The sequence below is a fragment of the Podarcis filfolensis genome (genome assembly GCF_964270895.1).
Source record: "Podarcis filfolensis genome assembly, chromosome: 7".
In the NCBI taxonomy this organism is placed as follows: domain Eukaryota; kingdom Metazoa; phylum Chordata; class Lepidosauria; order Squamata; family Lacertidae; genus Podarcis; species Podarcis filfolensis.
In genome coordinates this window covers 9,309,293-9,324,999 of record NC_139603.1, presented here as the reverse complement: position 1 = coordinate 9,324,999, position 15,707 = coordinate 9,309,293, and the positions used below count along the sequence as shown (strand labels likewise).

The 15,707-nt window shown below is 50.1% G+C and overlaps 1 protein-coding gene across 5 annotated transcripts; it reads right to left on the bottom strand.

Annotated features, from left to right (window-relative positions):
- Positions 1-545: 545 nt before the first annotated feature.
- On the bottom strand, positions 546-14,782 carry IRX2 (iroquois homeobox 2). 5 transcript variants are annotated; one of them, XM_083624696.1, is made up of 5 exons: positions 13,940-14,780; positions 11,835-12,261; positions 9,996-10,805; positions 8,983-9,053; positions 546-1,240 (listed from the first exon to the last, which is right to left on the bottom strand). In XM_083624696.1, exons 1-4 carry the CDS (start codon positions 14,180-14,182, stop codon positions 9,010-9,012), a joined length of 1,524 nt encoding a protein of 507 aa, XP_083480822.1. In that variant the 5' UTR covers positions 14,183-14,780; the 3' UTR covers positions 546-1,240; positions 8,983-9,009. The 5 variants fall into 5 exon arrangements, with proteins under 5 accessions (XP_083480822.1, XP_083480820.1, XP_083480821.1 ...); XM_083624694.1 differs by having other exon boundaries at positions 11,718-12,261; positions 13,940-14,643; XM_083624695.1 differs by lacking the exon at positions 546-1,240 and adding an exon at positions 7,209-8,062 and having other exon boundaries at positions 13,940-14,782.
- Positions 14,783-15,707: the final 925 nt, after the last annotated feature.

Genomic DNA, 15,707 nt, shown 5'->3' with positions numbered 1-15,707 from the left:
TTTTTTTCCCCTTTGCGATTTTGCTGCTATTGCGTTTTTTGGAAGGGGGCGGGAAGAGTCCATCAGCCACAGTCGATTTCTGTTCTCTCTCTTTCTCGCGTCGCGAGGTAGCCTTCGACGCAGTTTATATATAGATCTGTGCAATCTGCATCGTCTCTTTATTTATTGACCCGTGCCTTTCCATATATAAAGGCACTGCGTCTTTTCTCTCATTTCTCCTCGCGATCTTGTGCGTTACTCAAGGGCGAAAGGCGAATGCCTTTTCGCTCCTGAAGCGAACTGGAGGTGGACGCCCCCAAAGATGTCAAGTGTGAGCGTGGCACAGACATATTCGCTTTGTAATGTGCTAAGAGAGAGTAGTGACCTGTCCATGACTCACGCTGTTTAAAAGGGGGTATTAAAAGTGGTGAATTGAGATCTGAACTGAAAAAGCTCCGTTTACAAAAGGTGTGTTTGTTTCCAGAAGAGATTTTCCCACCTCGCCGCCCCGCGTAGTGAAACTCTCCTAGTGAGATCTGAAAAAAATGTCATCAGATCGTCAAAAGTCCGCGAACAGAGAGGAATGGCTCTTTAATGGTTTTATCTTTTTTTAAAAAAATCAAGAAGGGCGAGTCCTTGTTTGGAACAATGAATGGCTGGATTATTTTCAAAGCAACGTTCAACACACGCACTTAAAAAAATAACGCCAAAAATCTCGACCTTGGGGTGCTCAGACCTGGAGCGTTTCCTTTTAACACCTCTCACCCATTTTTTGGAGGATGGGGTTCAAGCCTGAAAGCAGAACCGTTTCTTCAGTTTCAAATAAAGTTCTTTAATTTTACACTCTGCCGTTTAAGTCACTCCTGCCGGAAGGCATGTCCTGCGCAGCTTACTCGAGAGCAAACGTTGTTGAATCCATTGAGCTCGGAGGGGGTTTGGCTTCCGAGTAAACAGGCACAGGATCTGTCTGCGCATCTTAGAAAAAGCGAGCGCCCCTCGATGCCCTCAGGCTTGTCGCTCCAAACAAGTAGGTCTCCACGGCCCTGTTGCTTCGCGTCCAGTTTCAGAATCCAGCTTCGGAAGTTGAGAATTTTAAATAACAATGATAATATATTGTTTTTAAAAAGCAACCATCTTCTCCCTAGGGAGAAGGAAGAGGAAGACGGGAGGCGCTCTCCTCAGCTCCTTCGGGGGAGTTCTCTCAGCTCCGGCCGCGATCCGCTTTGAAGCCGTTTCTCTCTTCCCAGGACTAACTCGCTCTCTAGGAAGGGAGAAAGAAAACGACCCGATGAAGAAGACTGTCTTTGGCGGGGGCGCCGCCTTCAGCCTCGCCGAGCCGCCAGAAGGACCTGCCCGGAGGAGGGGAGGGGACGGAGGGCCGCGATGACATCCTAATGAAATCAGCTCGGAATCCATTACACGAGAGGATTAGCTAATTACCAGATCAGAGAGACGGAGAGGAAAAATAAATAAATATGCCTTTAAGTAACCGAAAGTAATTATAACCCCATTGTTGACGCTAACGATTAATAATTGATCGGATGTTCTACACAATGAAATGTCAGTTTATTCTCCTTTGGATGTGCGTATGGCTATTTCTTTTAAGGAAGCGGGGCGGAGGTGGGGGGGGGAGGGATTCCCTGTCAATAGGATCACAAACATTTCCCTTGGCATGGGGAACTTGGTTTCAGGCGGGATCTCTCTCGCTCTGGGGAACTGAAAAGCTGGGTGCCTCCCTAGGCCCGTGGCCATCCAGACGGGTCTGGATTGCAGTTCCTATCGCCTCTGACCACTGGTCATGCTGGCTCAGGCTGATGGGAGCTGGAGCCAACGACAGCTGGAGGGTCACACTTTTGCCACCGGGCTGGGCAGGTATTCTGACTTTCGCTATTAGATTTAGCGCCTTATTTAACGGGAAGTTAAGACGCAAGGCTCGCTTTTAGCCCCGGAGAGATAATTCGGTAACATTCGCTCGTGCAGAAATGCGCGCAGACGCCTTTAAATAGGAAGGGAGCTGTACTGCCACGTTTCACAGGAAACTGTTCATGTCGTTTGTTCGATTTCTGTTTAATATACAAGCTTTCCCCCAATTGGAGGCCTTACAGGGAGAGAGGGGAGCACTGGTTCAGCTGCCCCCCCCCCGCCCCCAAGCAGCTGCTTGCAAATGAAGGGTTGGTGAGGTGAGGGGGGCATGATTTGGGCCTGTTAGAAGAAGCAGGTAGCTCACGGCGCACAATATATATAATAAAATATCTCCTATATAGCACCCAACGCCGCTGAAATCCTCGTGGGATGGTTCTCATCGCCTTCGTCTCAAGGGCAAAGTTCCCATAGATTTGAACGACAGCCAAGGTTGGCTGCAATTGCGTCACTGAGAAGTGCATACCGTTGGAGAGCAACGATGGGGGGGGGACAGTTTTGCTTGCTGTCGGGCACGTAGCCACCCCCCCCCCGCGCGCACTCCTGGCACATCTGTTAAAGCCTTAAGGGGGGGAAATGATGCAAAATAATGAATCGCGCGCATGGCGAGGCTTCAAAACAGAGAAAAGCTTCGAAGCTTCGAGAATGCCATTGCTTTGATTTATTTTATTATTTTTAACCGCGGGGTTGTGCGGGCGCGTCTTGACGTTACGTGTGCATTTTGCTCGGTCAGAGGAGTTCCGTCAGATGAGTAGCTCTCAAGGTGTTTCCAAATTCTTGCCTCGCTTTACTTTTTCCTATTTCAGAATCTGATTCTGAGTCTTCTCCTGTTTCGCTCCAGTTCCCCGCTTCCTTCTCCCCGCCGCCAGCTCTTCGTGCGGACGGCGGACGCGTGCTTTCAACACGCCCCACCCACACAAAATAAATTACGTGTTCATCCAGTGAGCATCCTTCGATAGGGTGGCGAAAGTGTGGGCAGATAGGTAGCCCCTTCCTTGGCATGTTTACTCCGAAATAAGTCCCACTTGGTGCAGCGGGACTTACTCCCGGGTAAGTGTACATAAGATTGCAGCCTTAATCCTTATTGTTAATAAGCAGCAAAGCCTTGAGCTGTTAATTGGATTTCGGCTTCCCTTTTCTGACGCCCGGCTATTAGCTGTGACGTTTCTCATGTATTTGTTAAGGACTTGTGTTCCGCTTTGTGCTTGGCTCAGCGCGGCCGAAGAGGAACGCCCCCTCTCCAGTTTAGGGATGCCATCCCCAGAGGCGAAAAGCCCTGGTGGCCTGCAGTCTCTGTCTCTCTCTCTGTGCGAGGTGGAGGCATGGCTGGGAAATAAAGAGGCGACACCGATTTAACCTCCTGCGACGGCTGGCCTTGCACGCTGCTAACAATGCATCTTTGAAAATCCCCAGCGGCGCGATGCACCAGCTTTCAAAGCTGATATCGTTGGCGTTTGCAAACTTATCGGTTTGCACATTCACTAGAAACAACCCCATAGGACTTCGCGTTCGCGTAAACGCGCGCAAGGTCAAGTCTGCGAGTCCCATTGAACTGAATGGCAGTCTATCCTCCAGTAAACGAGCGAGCGATTTGCGGACAGGTTTCCGAGCGAGAAGCCCCAGATACCGAAAAGGCTCCCAGAGGCTTGATGGCTACAGACCTCTTGCTGGTGCAAGGCTGCCTGCACACCAGACATTTACAGCGCATTTAAAGCACACGCGCCCCAAGAACCCAGGCAGCTGTAGTTTGCCCCTCGCAAAGTTGCAAAGCCCAGCACCCTGAACAGACTACAGTTCCCAGAATTATTGGGGTGTGTGCGTGTGTGCATGCGCTTTGAATGCACGCCGATCGCGCAGCCCTGTGTACAGACGTTGAATTTAGCTCTGCCCCTGCAATCGTGAGCTTGCCCGCGGGAGCAAATCCCTCTCGGTCTCCTTTGAAATAAACAAGCAAGTCAACACAAAGCAAACAAAAACAAGCAAACGACGTCTGACCAAGGAAGTGAAAGGCGAGCGGAGGAAGACGCGTCCTGCCCTCGCCAGTTCTTGCCCCCGCCCGCCTCACTGCAAGGCAAACGAGCTCTCCCTTCTTGCCTTCTTGCCAGCAACTGCTGACATTTGTAGGCAAGAAAGGAAGGAGCAGTACAGAGATAGGGCGAGGGTGTGTGTTATATCATATCTCCCCCTTACTGGACCGCAGCTAGCCCAGTCTGACCATTTCTCCGAGTCCTGGTGATGTAAGGCGGGTGTGTGTGTGTGTAGGTGTAGACCTTTTACCTGCCAGGCAAGGTCGCATTTCGCGAAGCAAAGGCTACCTCGACTGCTACAGTTTCATGCAAGCACATTAAGAGGAGCCCGGTTGGATCAGGCCTACTTGCGCGCAAGTAGGAAGCGCAAACTGAAAACTGGGCGAGTTGGAAAAGTTGGGAAGGGTCGCAGAGAGAGAACAGGAGCGGAAATGTTTGTTTGGGTTTTGAATCTGTTGCTGATAGTAGTAATAATAATAATAATTATAATAATTATGATTATAATAATAATATTCCAAGGAAGGGGACTCAATGGGTTTTCAAGAACAGCAGGCCAGTATTTGCACGATTTCCTTTTGGATTTACATTGCTCTGTTTCTGTTGTTTACTCTTCAGTAGGTGTGGCGGTTTAGCTCTCCTTTCGTTTATCTTAGCGCATAATTCAGCTGGAAGCTCTCCTACACAAGCTTCCAATTCGTAATGTTCCAGCAAGACCTTGCAGAGGAGCTTTAAACGGCGCCAAACTTCCGCTTAAATGAATGGGGCATGCGCAAGATTTTACTCGCCTTCAGCCAATGAGGGCTTCCCGTTCATTTATACCTTTTAATATCTAACGCGATATCGTTTCAGCTCATCACAGTGGGGGGCTTGCGCAGGAGAACTTCCCGATGGATGCACCTTAATTGCTATTTAATAAATCGGTTAGATTTGGGCGAGGCGGTGGAGATTGAATCCATTGCAAAGAGATAGTAATTCACATCTCTCTCTCTCTCTCTCTCTCTCTCTCTCTCTCTCTCTCTCTGTGTGTGTGTGTGTGTGTGTGTGTGTGTGTGTGTGAATGTGAAGTAGATTATACCAAAACCGTTGGATCTGACAGGCAAAGAGGGAAATGTTTCAAAGCCAGCTGCCCAAAGTCTTTCGACTTTTCCTTCCAGAAAAAGAAATCCCAGGTCTAAATTCTAGCAAGGGGTGAGTAAATTATGGAAATCTTAGATAATTCTTTGGGCGTATAAACATCAAAGGAGAGTCGTTAGCTTTCCTAATCTCTGCCACAGAATGGATTTTCAAAATAAAATAAAATAAAATAAAATATAAAACCAACTGAAATGTACATGTTATCCAACAGAGAACCTGGTGTATAATAAGGCGAGGAAGGGAGGAGAGAGGGAGAGAGAATGAATATCCACGCTATGGGAGCAGGAAGCTCCCATTCAAAGGTCGCCGCGAAAGGGAGCGCGGGATAATTTTACACTTTTCTCCTTTAGAATAATAATCTGACAGATACGATGGAATTGTTGGCATCTATATCGCCCATCTGCCCGAAGGCACTATATTCCCTCAAAAGAGCTTTAGCCTGCAAAAATATATATCACATATAAAAATTACGCTGAGTAGTATTTAAATACAAAATTGTATTAAACCCACCAGTTACCGTTATAAAGCCAAAACACAACAAATTCCACAGCTCCGTTTGAAGCCTGCTGCGGCCAGGGATAGAAATATCAGCCAGTTGCTGAGAGCACCATTCGCCAGGGAAGTTCTCCTGCGCACGCCCCATCGAAATGAACGGGACGTGGGCAAGAGGACTCGCGGGGAAACCTTAATGGAAAAGCGTGGTTCGTTTCAAGGGAGGCTTGCGCAGGAGAACTGCCCGCCCCCTCGGCTGACCCTCTTAACATTCTGCACTGAGAAATTTGAAATGTCACATAGAAAGGGAAGAAATAAAATTTTAGATAAAGGAGGCAGGCAAACAGATTTGGTTTGTGTCAGAGTTGCTGTAAAGAAGAAACGCTTTAGGAATGGGTTGGAACTCTAGACCGAATTGGGAATAGCTCTGGGGGTGGGAATGGGGGAGGCCCGAATCACTCAGATAAATAGACCCCATTATTGCTGGACCAGCATCCAAACCTGTGCTAAAATATTGTCCCAAAATATTTACTTTGAACTCAGTTCTGGTGACATCAGTGAAAACTTTAACAATTGGGTGGTTTTAGGATTGCAACGTAGAGTATGAATATTTTAAAATTATTATTATTATTATTTTAAATGTTGCTTTCTACACACACACACACGGCAGCCACCTGCCCAAGAGACCTGTCTTTTGGTTAGGCTACTTTGTTTACTTAGTGGCAAGGTGATGAGGATGATGTTGTTGTTGTTGATGATGATGATAAGCAAATACATTCTGGTAACAACATAAGCTGTAGGTAACCTTCTGTAATTACACCACAGACATGCACGCAGATTCCACTCTTTATCCAGTTAACATTCCCCAGGCTGAACCCTGAAGTATCTAAGATCACTTTCAAATGCCCTTTCTAACAAGCCCCTGAGCAGGAGGCCACTAATTTTCAGCGAACAAAAAGCCACTGGAGAGAGCCCCGTTTGTCAATATCAACTGGTCGAGCAATTTCCCATCTTCAGACACATCGGCCTATCTGAGCTGGCAGATGTTTAGACAAGATTTTATAAATTGTTCAATATCAGCCCGTAATGAACCCCAACTGACCATTCCAAAGCAGCTAAAAGCACCCAGGATCTCCCCTGCTGGGATCTAATAATGCTCTCACGTTGGAACATTATTAATCATGGAATAAAATAGATGAGCCTCTTGAAAAATAAGTGTATGATTGATTAAAGGGCAATCTAAGAAGCTATTATTCTTGTTTTATAACCGTAAGTTATATTCACTCAATTTATCTTTGAGGGAGAAAATAAATGGCTGTTTGTCTCCTTATTGAAATTATATTATAAGGGAATTCTCATTATTCGTGGGGGGGGGGGAGGGATTGAAGTGATGGTTTAGCTACTTTTTTTAACCTAATGGTGACTCTCTTAAGTGATTACCACATTATAGATATATTTTTTTAAAGAGGTGGGATATTTTCCTTTTTTTTTTACTTTCAAGTGTTTTGTATCTCTTGATAAAAATGAAACACAAATCTTCATTTACAGTGCAAGTAAACATGGTATTTTGAATTAAGAATGCTAGCACTAAATACAACAGGATGTACAATAGTAATCTTTTAAAAATGTAAATTGTATATAGTCCAGTGCAACAGATTCACTCTGAAGGTTTTTATTGTCCTGCAATATATACGTTCAACAGGTTTAATTAGCCACAATGCTAAATATATTTTAAATATTTAAGAAGTTACCTTAGGCAACTGTAACAGTGATATTTTATAAATTATCATGAATTACAAAAAAAAGATAAATACTAAAAATGAACAAAAAAAGGCCACCACCTTATTGTAGACTAATCTGTTTTTATTTACAATTAAAGATATAAATTAGTAAAGAATTCTCGTTAAACAACGAGGGATTGTATAACCATCAATGTCTCAAATAAAAACCAGGCATAATTTATTTACAAAAGAGTTGGGATTCCGTTGCAATACAACTTGCATAAATTACTAGAAGCTCTCATATCATTACAAAAATAAATATCAAATTTGTTTCCACTTTGTAAGTACTCAAGTTCTTCAGTCATGGTTTATTTAATTAATTGCTACTGTATGTATCTTTTACAAAGTGTTTGTACAATAAATCCTATCACACCTACAGAATATAGATATATATAGATATATATATATATACCGTGGCAATAAGCTGATCAATTCGAGATATCCTGAGAAAAAACAGATTTGCTTCTTTCTTTCTTTCTTTCATTCTTTCTTTTTAAGTCACATATACATTGGGGAGAACTAGACTATACCAGTAAACTCACATAATGTCCAGCAAAATTCTGGTTTAACAATTAGAGAGAGTCTGTAGATTTAATAGTGCTCTGTGGTCTTCTTTTATACAGTGGCACAAGATGTGATCCAGATTTAGAATTTTGTTAGAGATAGATAGATTAGCTTGGGGAGAGATGATGGCTTGTTGACTTTTCTCAAAGCAATTGTGACACCTACCTGTGGACCAAGGAAAACACCAGATCATCCACAATCTTTCAGTTACACGCGGCGTGTTAAAAATGGAAGGCAAACTAAAACGCTTTTTCTTTTCTTTTCAGCATAGGAGGATTAGGCTTGGGTTCTGTTCTGCTTTTTTTTCCCCCCCTGTGGGGGTGGGAAATGGTTGGCCACAAGATATTCTTTAATCCTAACTGTAGCAGCGATTTGGAAATAAATGGGGAAACAGAGGCAATTCATGCAGACACTATGTTCTCCTTGGAACCCAGCCAGGACTCCTCTCATTTTCCTTCTCTGCTGTTTGAAAATAAAATCACTCTTTATTTTGATTCACAACTATTAGAATTGCGTGTTTATAAAGATGCCTTAAGGTGCATCTGAGCAGGGAAATTTTCTGTACGGCACCCGAAGCATTGAATCAGTGCAATCATGTTCTTTTATTTGGCGTGCTGATATACATTTCAAATAGTACAGAGGGACAATGAGATGAATTCTGGCTGGCTTCCAAAGGGAACACACAACTATCCGCCCATATATTTCGAGGGGGCCTTATGTAGGAGGAGTTCCTAGTCTATTGCAGTTTCAATTTGCCAATAATAATTTGGGGGGGGGGGAATAATAATACTGTGATTTAAATATTTATTGAAAATACACAACTTTCATTTTTTTTAAAAAAAGCAAGAGGCTTGTGTGAAATAATTGAACTGATTTCTCCAACAACAACAACAAAAAAGGAAAGGTGAAAATGCAATAGGCTTTTCTTTGTAATAATGCTCTTTTGGTAATGGAGCAAGAAATTAACATTAAGCAAATTTGCAGGCTGAGCAATATGTTTCTGGAGCCGATGCCAAATGATCCTCCTAAGCGGTGTAACAGAATAGAAGGAGAAAGAAGGAGAAAAAGGAGCTGGTTTCACTTACTTGCCTGGCTGCTGTGTGATTGCACTTCTATAGGTATGGTTGTAGTCCTACTGTGCACACTTCAGTGGGGTCTGTCAAAATAGAAGCGTCAGTTAGTCACAGGACACAGCTGGCTAACTAGATTATACACTCTGGGCACAGCCTAGCTCCCTCTTGCACAAAACCCCAGCACAGCCCTTGGAAGGCGTTTTCTTGAGCTGGCATGTCTCAGTGGATCTGGGAGTTTACTCGTTCGAAGGGCCAGCATTCTTAATTACTTGTTTTAAATTTAGCATAACTTGTAGCAATGTCTCAGACCAATAATGGAACTTTGAAGGAGACAGACAACTGAAGCTGCACTCCTAAATGAATTGCCTTTAGATTCGGTCCCATTCTACTGGGGGGGGGGGTTTACTTCCGAGTAAATATATTTAGGCACAAGCTATCAGACTTCTCTCTGCTCCACACTGTACTGTTTTTCCTCTCTCACCCCAACCTGAAACTGTTCTCCTTTTTTTGCTTGGGAATATTGCCAAAACAATATTCTCCCTTGCTATTATTTCTCCTCTCTTAGCAACAAAAACAATGAATAAACTTTCTGCAAATATTTTCAGATTATATACAGGTTCAAGGAGCTTTTAGTGATTTTTAGAGGCATTTTAATTGCACGGAGCAATTTATATACATTATGTTCCTAATCACATTCATAACTGGAAGGCAAATCTCAGCGTTTTCTGTTAGATCCTCTTCTTCAGAGGCCTGACCACAGCTTCGGGCTGCTATCCCACACAAAACGGCTGCTTTGACAACAACAACAACAACAAAATTAAAATCTATGGAATTCCAAGCGGAAGAACTGTGACCTGGATTGCAGTTTCGAAAAAGAGTTTTGTACCGGGACTGTCAGAAACCACCATTGCCTTCTTGCTTGTAGCACCCACCTTATTGTGATTTTTTTTGGAGGGGGGGTAGGGTAAATTTGCGCCCCAAGTTATTCCTTAGTAGAAAAGGAAACCTAGCCAGGGAACACTTACCTTTTTTGGAGTCTGGATTGGAAGGCTTGTAATGTTGTTCGAGGTGGCTCGCGATGGTTTTCAAAGAGTTCTCCGAGCCCGGCTTGTGCACCGAGCTACTGCCGCCTCCGCCGCCGCCGCCGCTTAAGACCGTCTGATTTAGCCCCTCGCTGGAGGCCACCGTGGCTGAGTTGTACCTCAGGATGCCCTGACCCTGGAGGGCGTTGAAGTTCCCATAGTTTGTGTAGTTGCTATAAAAAGGCGAGGTGTAATAAATATGCCTCCCCAGGAGAGAGGAGGGCGAGTAGGCAGCGCTGTGTGGGGTGGAAGAGGGCGGCACCGACGGCTGGCAGCTCTGGCCCAGGTTGTGCGGGTGGTGCGGGGGGTGGTGGTGGTGGTGCTGAGGGTGCTTAAGGTCCGAGGTGGCGATTTCCGCCAGCGACCACAGCTTGGGCTTGCTGGCCGGCGTGGTTTGCGAAGCCGCCGTCGGGGCCATGCGGGCGTCCAAAGCGGCTTTGTTGGCGTTGCGCGCGGAGTCCTCGGCGTGCGGGTGACCCAGCAGAGGGGCTTCCACCCCGGTGAGAGGGGAGGAGGTGAGGGGCTTGGAGGGGAGACCCCTGCCCGCCGCTGCCTCGTCGTCGTCCTCCTCCTCGTCGTCGTCCTCCTCCTCCTCCTCGACGTCGTCCTCGTCCTCGTCGATCTCCTCGTACTTGTCCTTGCACTCCGAGCCGGACTCGCAGAGCGGGTCCCCGGCGCCGCAAGGGGCCTTCTCGCCGTCCGATTCGGCCGAGCAGGAGTGGTCGGTGAGCGAGTCCACCTGCAAGCTGATCCCTGCGGCAGAGAACCAGGGGAACCGTCAAGGAAACCAGGCGGAGGCACCGGCTGCAGCAGCAGCGGGAGGAAGAGAGCGCAGCACCCCGTCTCCTAAACCTCAGACTCCCCGCCACCCCCAAAACAAGTGGCAAACAATCGGAGCATCTCCTGCTCCCCACTCCAGGGCCCCTCCAGAGACGATCTCCTGCGAAATCTCCTCGGATCCATAGGCCTCTTGAGGGCCTCTTAGCTTCCACCATAGGTGGATCGGACGGCCCGGCCGTGGGTTCAGGTGTCGGCATAAGGCACAAGCTTGAGATAGGAGCCAGCTCCTAGGGGCCAAGGTCCCTTCGAAGCCCCCTCCCCAATAAAATATTTGAGTGGGCTTGGCCCGCCCAAAGATGATGGGCATTGCCTTTCAAATGGTTGCGGGCCCCGCTACTTGTGATCGCTTATGTGGGGCAGGGCTTACTTGCCCCCCGCCAAAAAAACACATTTTATTGAGAAGCGGCCTTCAGCCTCCTCTGCTCCCGGGTCGTGCGCTTCTGCTACAAATAATCCTCGTCCTCATCTCCTTTCCAAAGCCGCTGCAAGCACTGCCCGAGACAATGTCCCTAAAGCGCTCCGAAGGCTTGAGATCCTTCAAGCCTGTTTATCTGGAAGCGGGATAACTACCGCGGTTTACACGGCCTTTTCCCGGGGCAAGCGCCTACGGGGAGGCAAGCTTCACTCCGCTCCGCGGCGCTTACTTCGCAGGGAATGGCGTTTCCCCCTGCCTTTAAAAGAGAAAGTGCAGGGGCGGCAGGAGTCTCAGGGGATGAATGTGGAAGATGCGCGCAATGCACTGCAAGGCAATGCAATGCAATGCGGGGAAGCTGCCCCTCCAGCCTGGAATAATCCCCCGCGCGCGTGCACACAACACACACTTACCTCCGAGTAAGCCCCACTGAACTCCGAGGTAGACCTGCACCGGGTCGGGCTGCAGGGCTCCATGCAGGCCCATGATCTGCCTCCCTGCCCCACGAAACCAGCCTGTTCCTCCCTCACCTTCATCCTCGGCCGACGTCTCGTTGCTGTCGCGGCCTTTGTCCGACGGCAGCGCCTCCTCTTCCTTGCCCCGGATCCCGCCGCCGCCGCCGGCGTCGAGGTCCTCGTCCTCGTCCTCGCTCTTGTTGCGCGGCGCCCAGGTCATCTTGTTCTCCTTCTTGAGCCTCCTCCTGGCGTTGGCGAACCAGGTAGAGACCTGCGTGAGGGTCATCTTGGTGATGATGGCCAGCATGATCTTCTCGCCTTTGGTCGGGTACGGGTTCTTGCGGTGCTCCTGCAGCCAGGCCTTCAGCGTGGCCGTGGCGTCCCGCGTGGCGTTCTTGCGGTAAGCCGGGTCGTTCAGCTGGTAGGGGTAGGCTGGGCTACCGTAAGGGTGGTAGCTGATGGCCCCGCTCATGCCCGTCGCGTGGGCATCGTAAGGGGAGCCCTGCCAAGCACAAAAGCAAGGGCGTTAGGCATTTCGGAAGAGCTGGCAGCCACCAGCTAGCAGGCAACGCCACGGGAGCGACTATTACATTTTACACTAATGTAATGCAATCACTCCAGCGAATGTTATTATTTCTTAATTGTAGTGCCGAGCACTCCTGCATTATTATTACTCAAGAAAAAAAAATAAAGTATCCAGAGGGCATTCGAATCCCTTCTTCCCTCTGAAAACTGCGGATGTCTTCGTCTTCGTTGCAGTTTATTGCAATTCAACGCAGACATTTTTATTTTCTCCCTCCAAAGGCCCTACAGGTAGTTTCTTAAAATGATAGCTTTCTACTTTTCCTCTCCCCTCTCCTCCTCCTCCTCCTCCACACATGGTTGCAACGATATTTCCTCTGTTGCCATACAGGAAAGAGAGAGAGAAAGAGAGAGAGGAGAGAGAGAGAGAGACAACAAAGCCCCCCACTTAGCAATTCACTTCGCTAATGCATTGCAAATCCAATTTGCAAACCAGAAGATATGCACCGTTTCGAATTGGTCAAATGCGATATAATTAGCATTTTAATTCGCCCTTTAAACGTTTAAATTGCGCTGATTTAAAGTCTGCATAATACGAGGGCGAGGAGAGAGAAGAGAAAGGGGGGGGGGGAGAGAGAGAGGAATTAGTTGAGCCAACTTGATAACTTTCGGAGTCGGTCCAGGAAACCAAGCTAAACACAGCGCTCCGAATGTACCTAATGTTCCTAAATAGCCCGGGAACAATAAGGCTTGGCAACTTGCGACTGCTTTTCTTCTGCCACGAGAAAGTCAAACAGAGGAGCGTTTGAGATCGGCTCCCATTATCCTAAATAAAGATCGCCAGGCTGGGAGAAAAGGTGGGGGGGGGGAGAGGGAGAGACGACTCCAGCCAAAGGCGCTCGATCTGATATCTCTTGTGTAGTGAAACAAAACGAACCCTTTGCCCCACTTTCCCAGGACCAATTGGCTCCGCTCGCTTTAATCCTTCGCCGGTTTGCAAGAGCTGCAAAAACACGCGCGATCGCCAGCACAGACGTGCTCGGAAGGAAGCGCGAGTTGGAGGTGGAAATCCGTCCGAAGAGGAGCCCTCTCTCTCTTCTCTCCCCCAGCAACAAATAAATAAAAATAAAAATAAACAAACAACACCTTTAATCGAGTTTCAGCTTGGACTCCTTTCCATCGGTCGAAAGCCTCCCCCGCCCCGGGAAATCACATAGATTTCTAAATATTTATATATGGGAGAAGCGCTAAAGAGGTGGAAGGAAAAGGTGGAGGAGGATACGGATGTCAGAAAACGAAAGTGAGCGAGGAGAAAAGAAGAAAGGAAATAAATTGGCAAGGGGAAGAAGTGAGGGAGATGGAGAGAAGGAAAGGAAAGGGGGAGGGAGGGAGGGATGAGAAGATGGATCAGCAACGAAAGAGGGGAAAGCGAAGGAGGAAAGTCGAGAGAAGCGCAGCGAGGCTGCCTCGGAGGAAGAAGGCTTCCGTGTGTGTGCCTAACGCGGGTTGCCCGGCGTGTCGGGCGGGCTGCATCCCCACGACCCCCCCGCCTAGCCCGGGCAGCCTCGGCGCTGCGAGCGGGGGAAGCGATGGAGGAGGAGGAGGATGAAGATGGAGGCGGCTGGCGCCGGCGGTGGGCTGTCCGGTCCGTTACCCACCATGTAGGAGGGGAATCCCGTGGCCGGGTCGGTGGAGTACTGGAGCGGGCTGCTGAAGCCGGTGGCCGCCGCTTGGGCGGTGAAGGCGGCGGATCCGGGGTAAGGGCTGAACGCCGAGCCCGAAGACGACCTGGCCAGCTCTTCGCTCCGGGGCGCCGCCAGCGCCGACGCCCCGTAAGCCGGGCACGAGTAGAGCGCCAGCGAGCCCGGGGGCTGGTAGAGGTAGCCCTGAGGGTAGGACATGGCTGGCCCACGGGCAGCGAGCGAGGAAGGGGCCTGGGCTGAGGCGAGCGGAGGACGACTGCGGGCGCTTCAGCTACGGGCGCCGCCGCCGCTCGCTCGCTGCAGCCGCTGAGGAGCTCACAGCGTCCCCTCCATAGGCGGGAGGAGCGCGAGCCAAAAGGAGAGCTCGGCGCGAGGCTGAGGGAAAGCCTCTCGCACGTCCCGGGAGCGCGCGCGCGCCCGCCGCCGCCGCCTCGCGCGCTCGCCCGCGCTCCTGCTTTCCCACGCAGAAGTCACCCGCGGCTGCTGCTGCAAGAGGAGGAGGAGGAGGCGGCGGGCATCTGGGCAAGAGGAGCGCGCGGGAAAATGGAGGCGGAGGAGCAGCAGCAGGAGGAGGCGTCTTCCCCAGCCCGGGCGGGGAAGGGGCGGCCGAGCCGAGCGCGCGTGAGGCAAAAGCAGCCTCGGCCAGGCTCCGCCAGGCAAGCGGCCGCCGCGACGGCCGGCCAGCCCCGGCGGCTCGTCTGGTCGGCGCGCTCGCGAGCCGCCCCCCGTGAGGCGAGCGAGGCGAGCTTTCCCCCCCGGCGCCCGGCGCGACCAGCTTTTGGCGCGGGCATAAGGGAGTCTGCGAGGCGAGGAGTTTTGTGAGGAGAGGAGTTTCGCCGGGGCATTGGCAAGGCGAGCTGTCCGTCACGGCGGCTCATTTGCATGCGGAGGAGGACACGCCCCTCGCCCGGCTTCTTACCCACCGAAGGAAGGAAGGAAGAACTTGGGCGGGACTCCCGGCCAGCCAGAGAACATGGAATGAAGCCCCGCCCCTCGCCCCTCGCGCTCGGCGCCTGAAGGGAGGAGGAGAGAGAGAGAGCGCGCGGGGATGGCGCGCTGTGGCTGCGGCTGAAGAAGCTGGCCGGGCGCCGAGCGACCAAAGGCGTCCTTGTCTCGTGCTCCCCACCTCCTCCCGCCCGCCGGCCGGGCCTGGAGGTTATATAGCGTCACGTGGTGCGCCGAGGGAGGGAGGCCGGGAGGGCTCCGAGGTGTTCCTCGCAGGCACGAGGCGCGGGCCTCGCCAACGAGCATGCGCGCCTTCCGGCTTCGGACTAGCGCAGCCCCGGGCGGATCGTGCCTCGCCGTGCGTCAGGGAAGAGAGTTGCGATCCTATGCCCGCTGGCTTCCGCGGGGATTCCGAAGAGACGAGCCCAGGGGGAGGGCGGATGAAGCGCTTTGCAAGGCGCGATCTTAAAAATCTGGGCAGCCTGGAGTCGGAAGGAAACCCCGAAGGGCTCCGTGAGGACGCGCTCTCCCGCGTCGGCGAGATCGCGGCCTGAAGTGGGGCCGAGTGCCAAGTAAACGCGCAGAAAAGGGCCGGCTGCGTGGAATGCAAGGAGACGCGTTTAGGATTGGGCGGTGAGGGCTCCCACAAAACAGCAGATGCCCCGCTTGGCACGAGAAAGCTGACTCCAGTGTGCTGGTTCGTGGGGTGGGAGAGGTCAAATTGGAGCAGACCCATTTGCAGGTAGCAGCATCCCCGCCACCCCAGTGGAAAATAAAA

What these genes read in the sequence shown, in the direction of transcription:
- IRX2 (XM_083624692.1), bottom strand. Translation starts at nt 14,182, where the DNA reads ATGTCCTACCCTCAGGGCTACCTCTACCAGCCCCCGGGCTCGCTGGCG. An exon ending in CGGGATTCCCCTCCTACATG is followed by an intron (nt 12,262 to 13,939) that starts GTGGGTAACGGA and finishes TGTGCTTGGCAG; the next exon opens with GGCTCCCCTTACGATGCCCA. An exon ending in TCAGTGGGGCTTACTCGGAG is followed by an intron (nt 10,806 to 11,717) that starts GTAAGTGTGTGT and finishes TCTCTGCCGCAG; the next exon opens with GGATCAGCTTGCAGGTGGAC.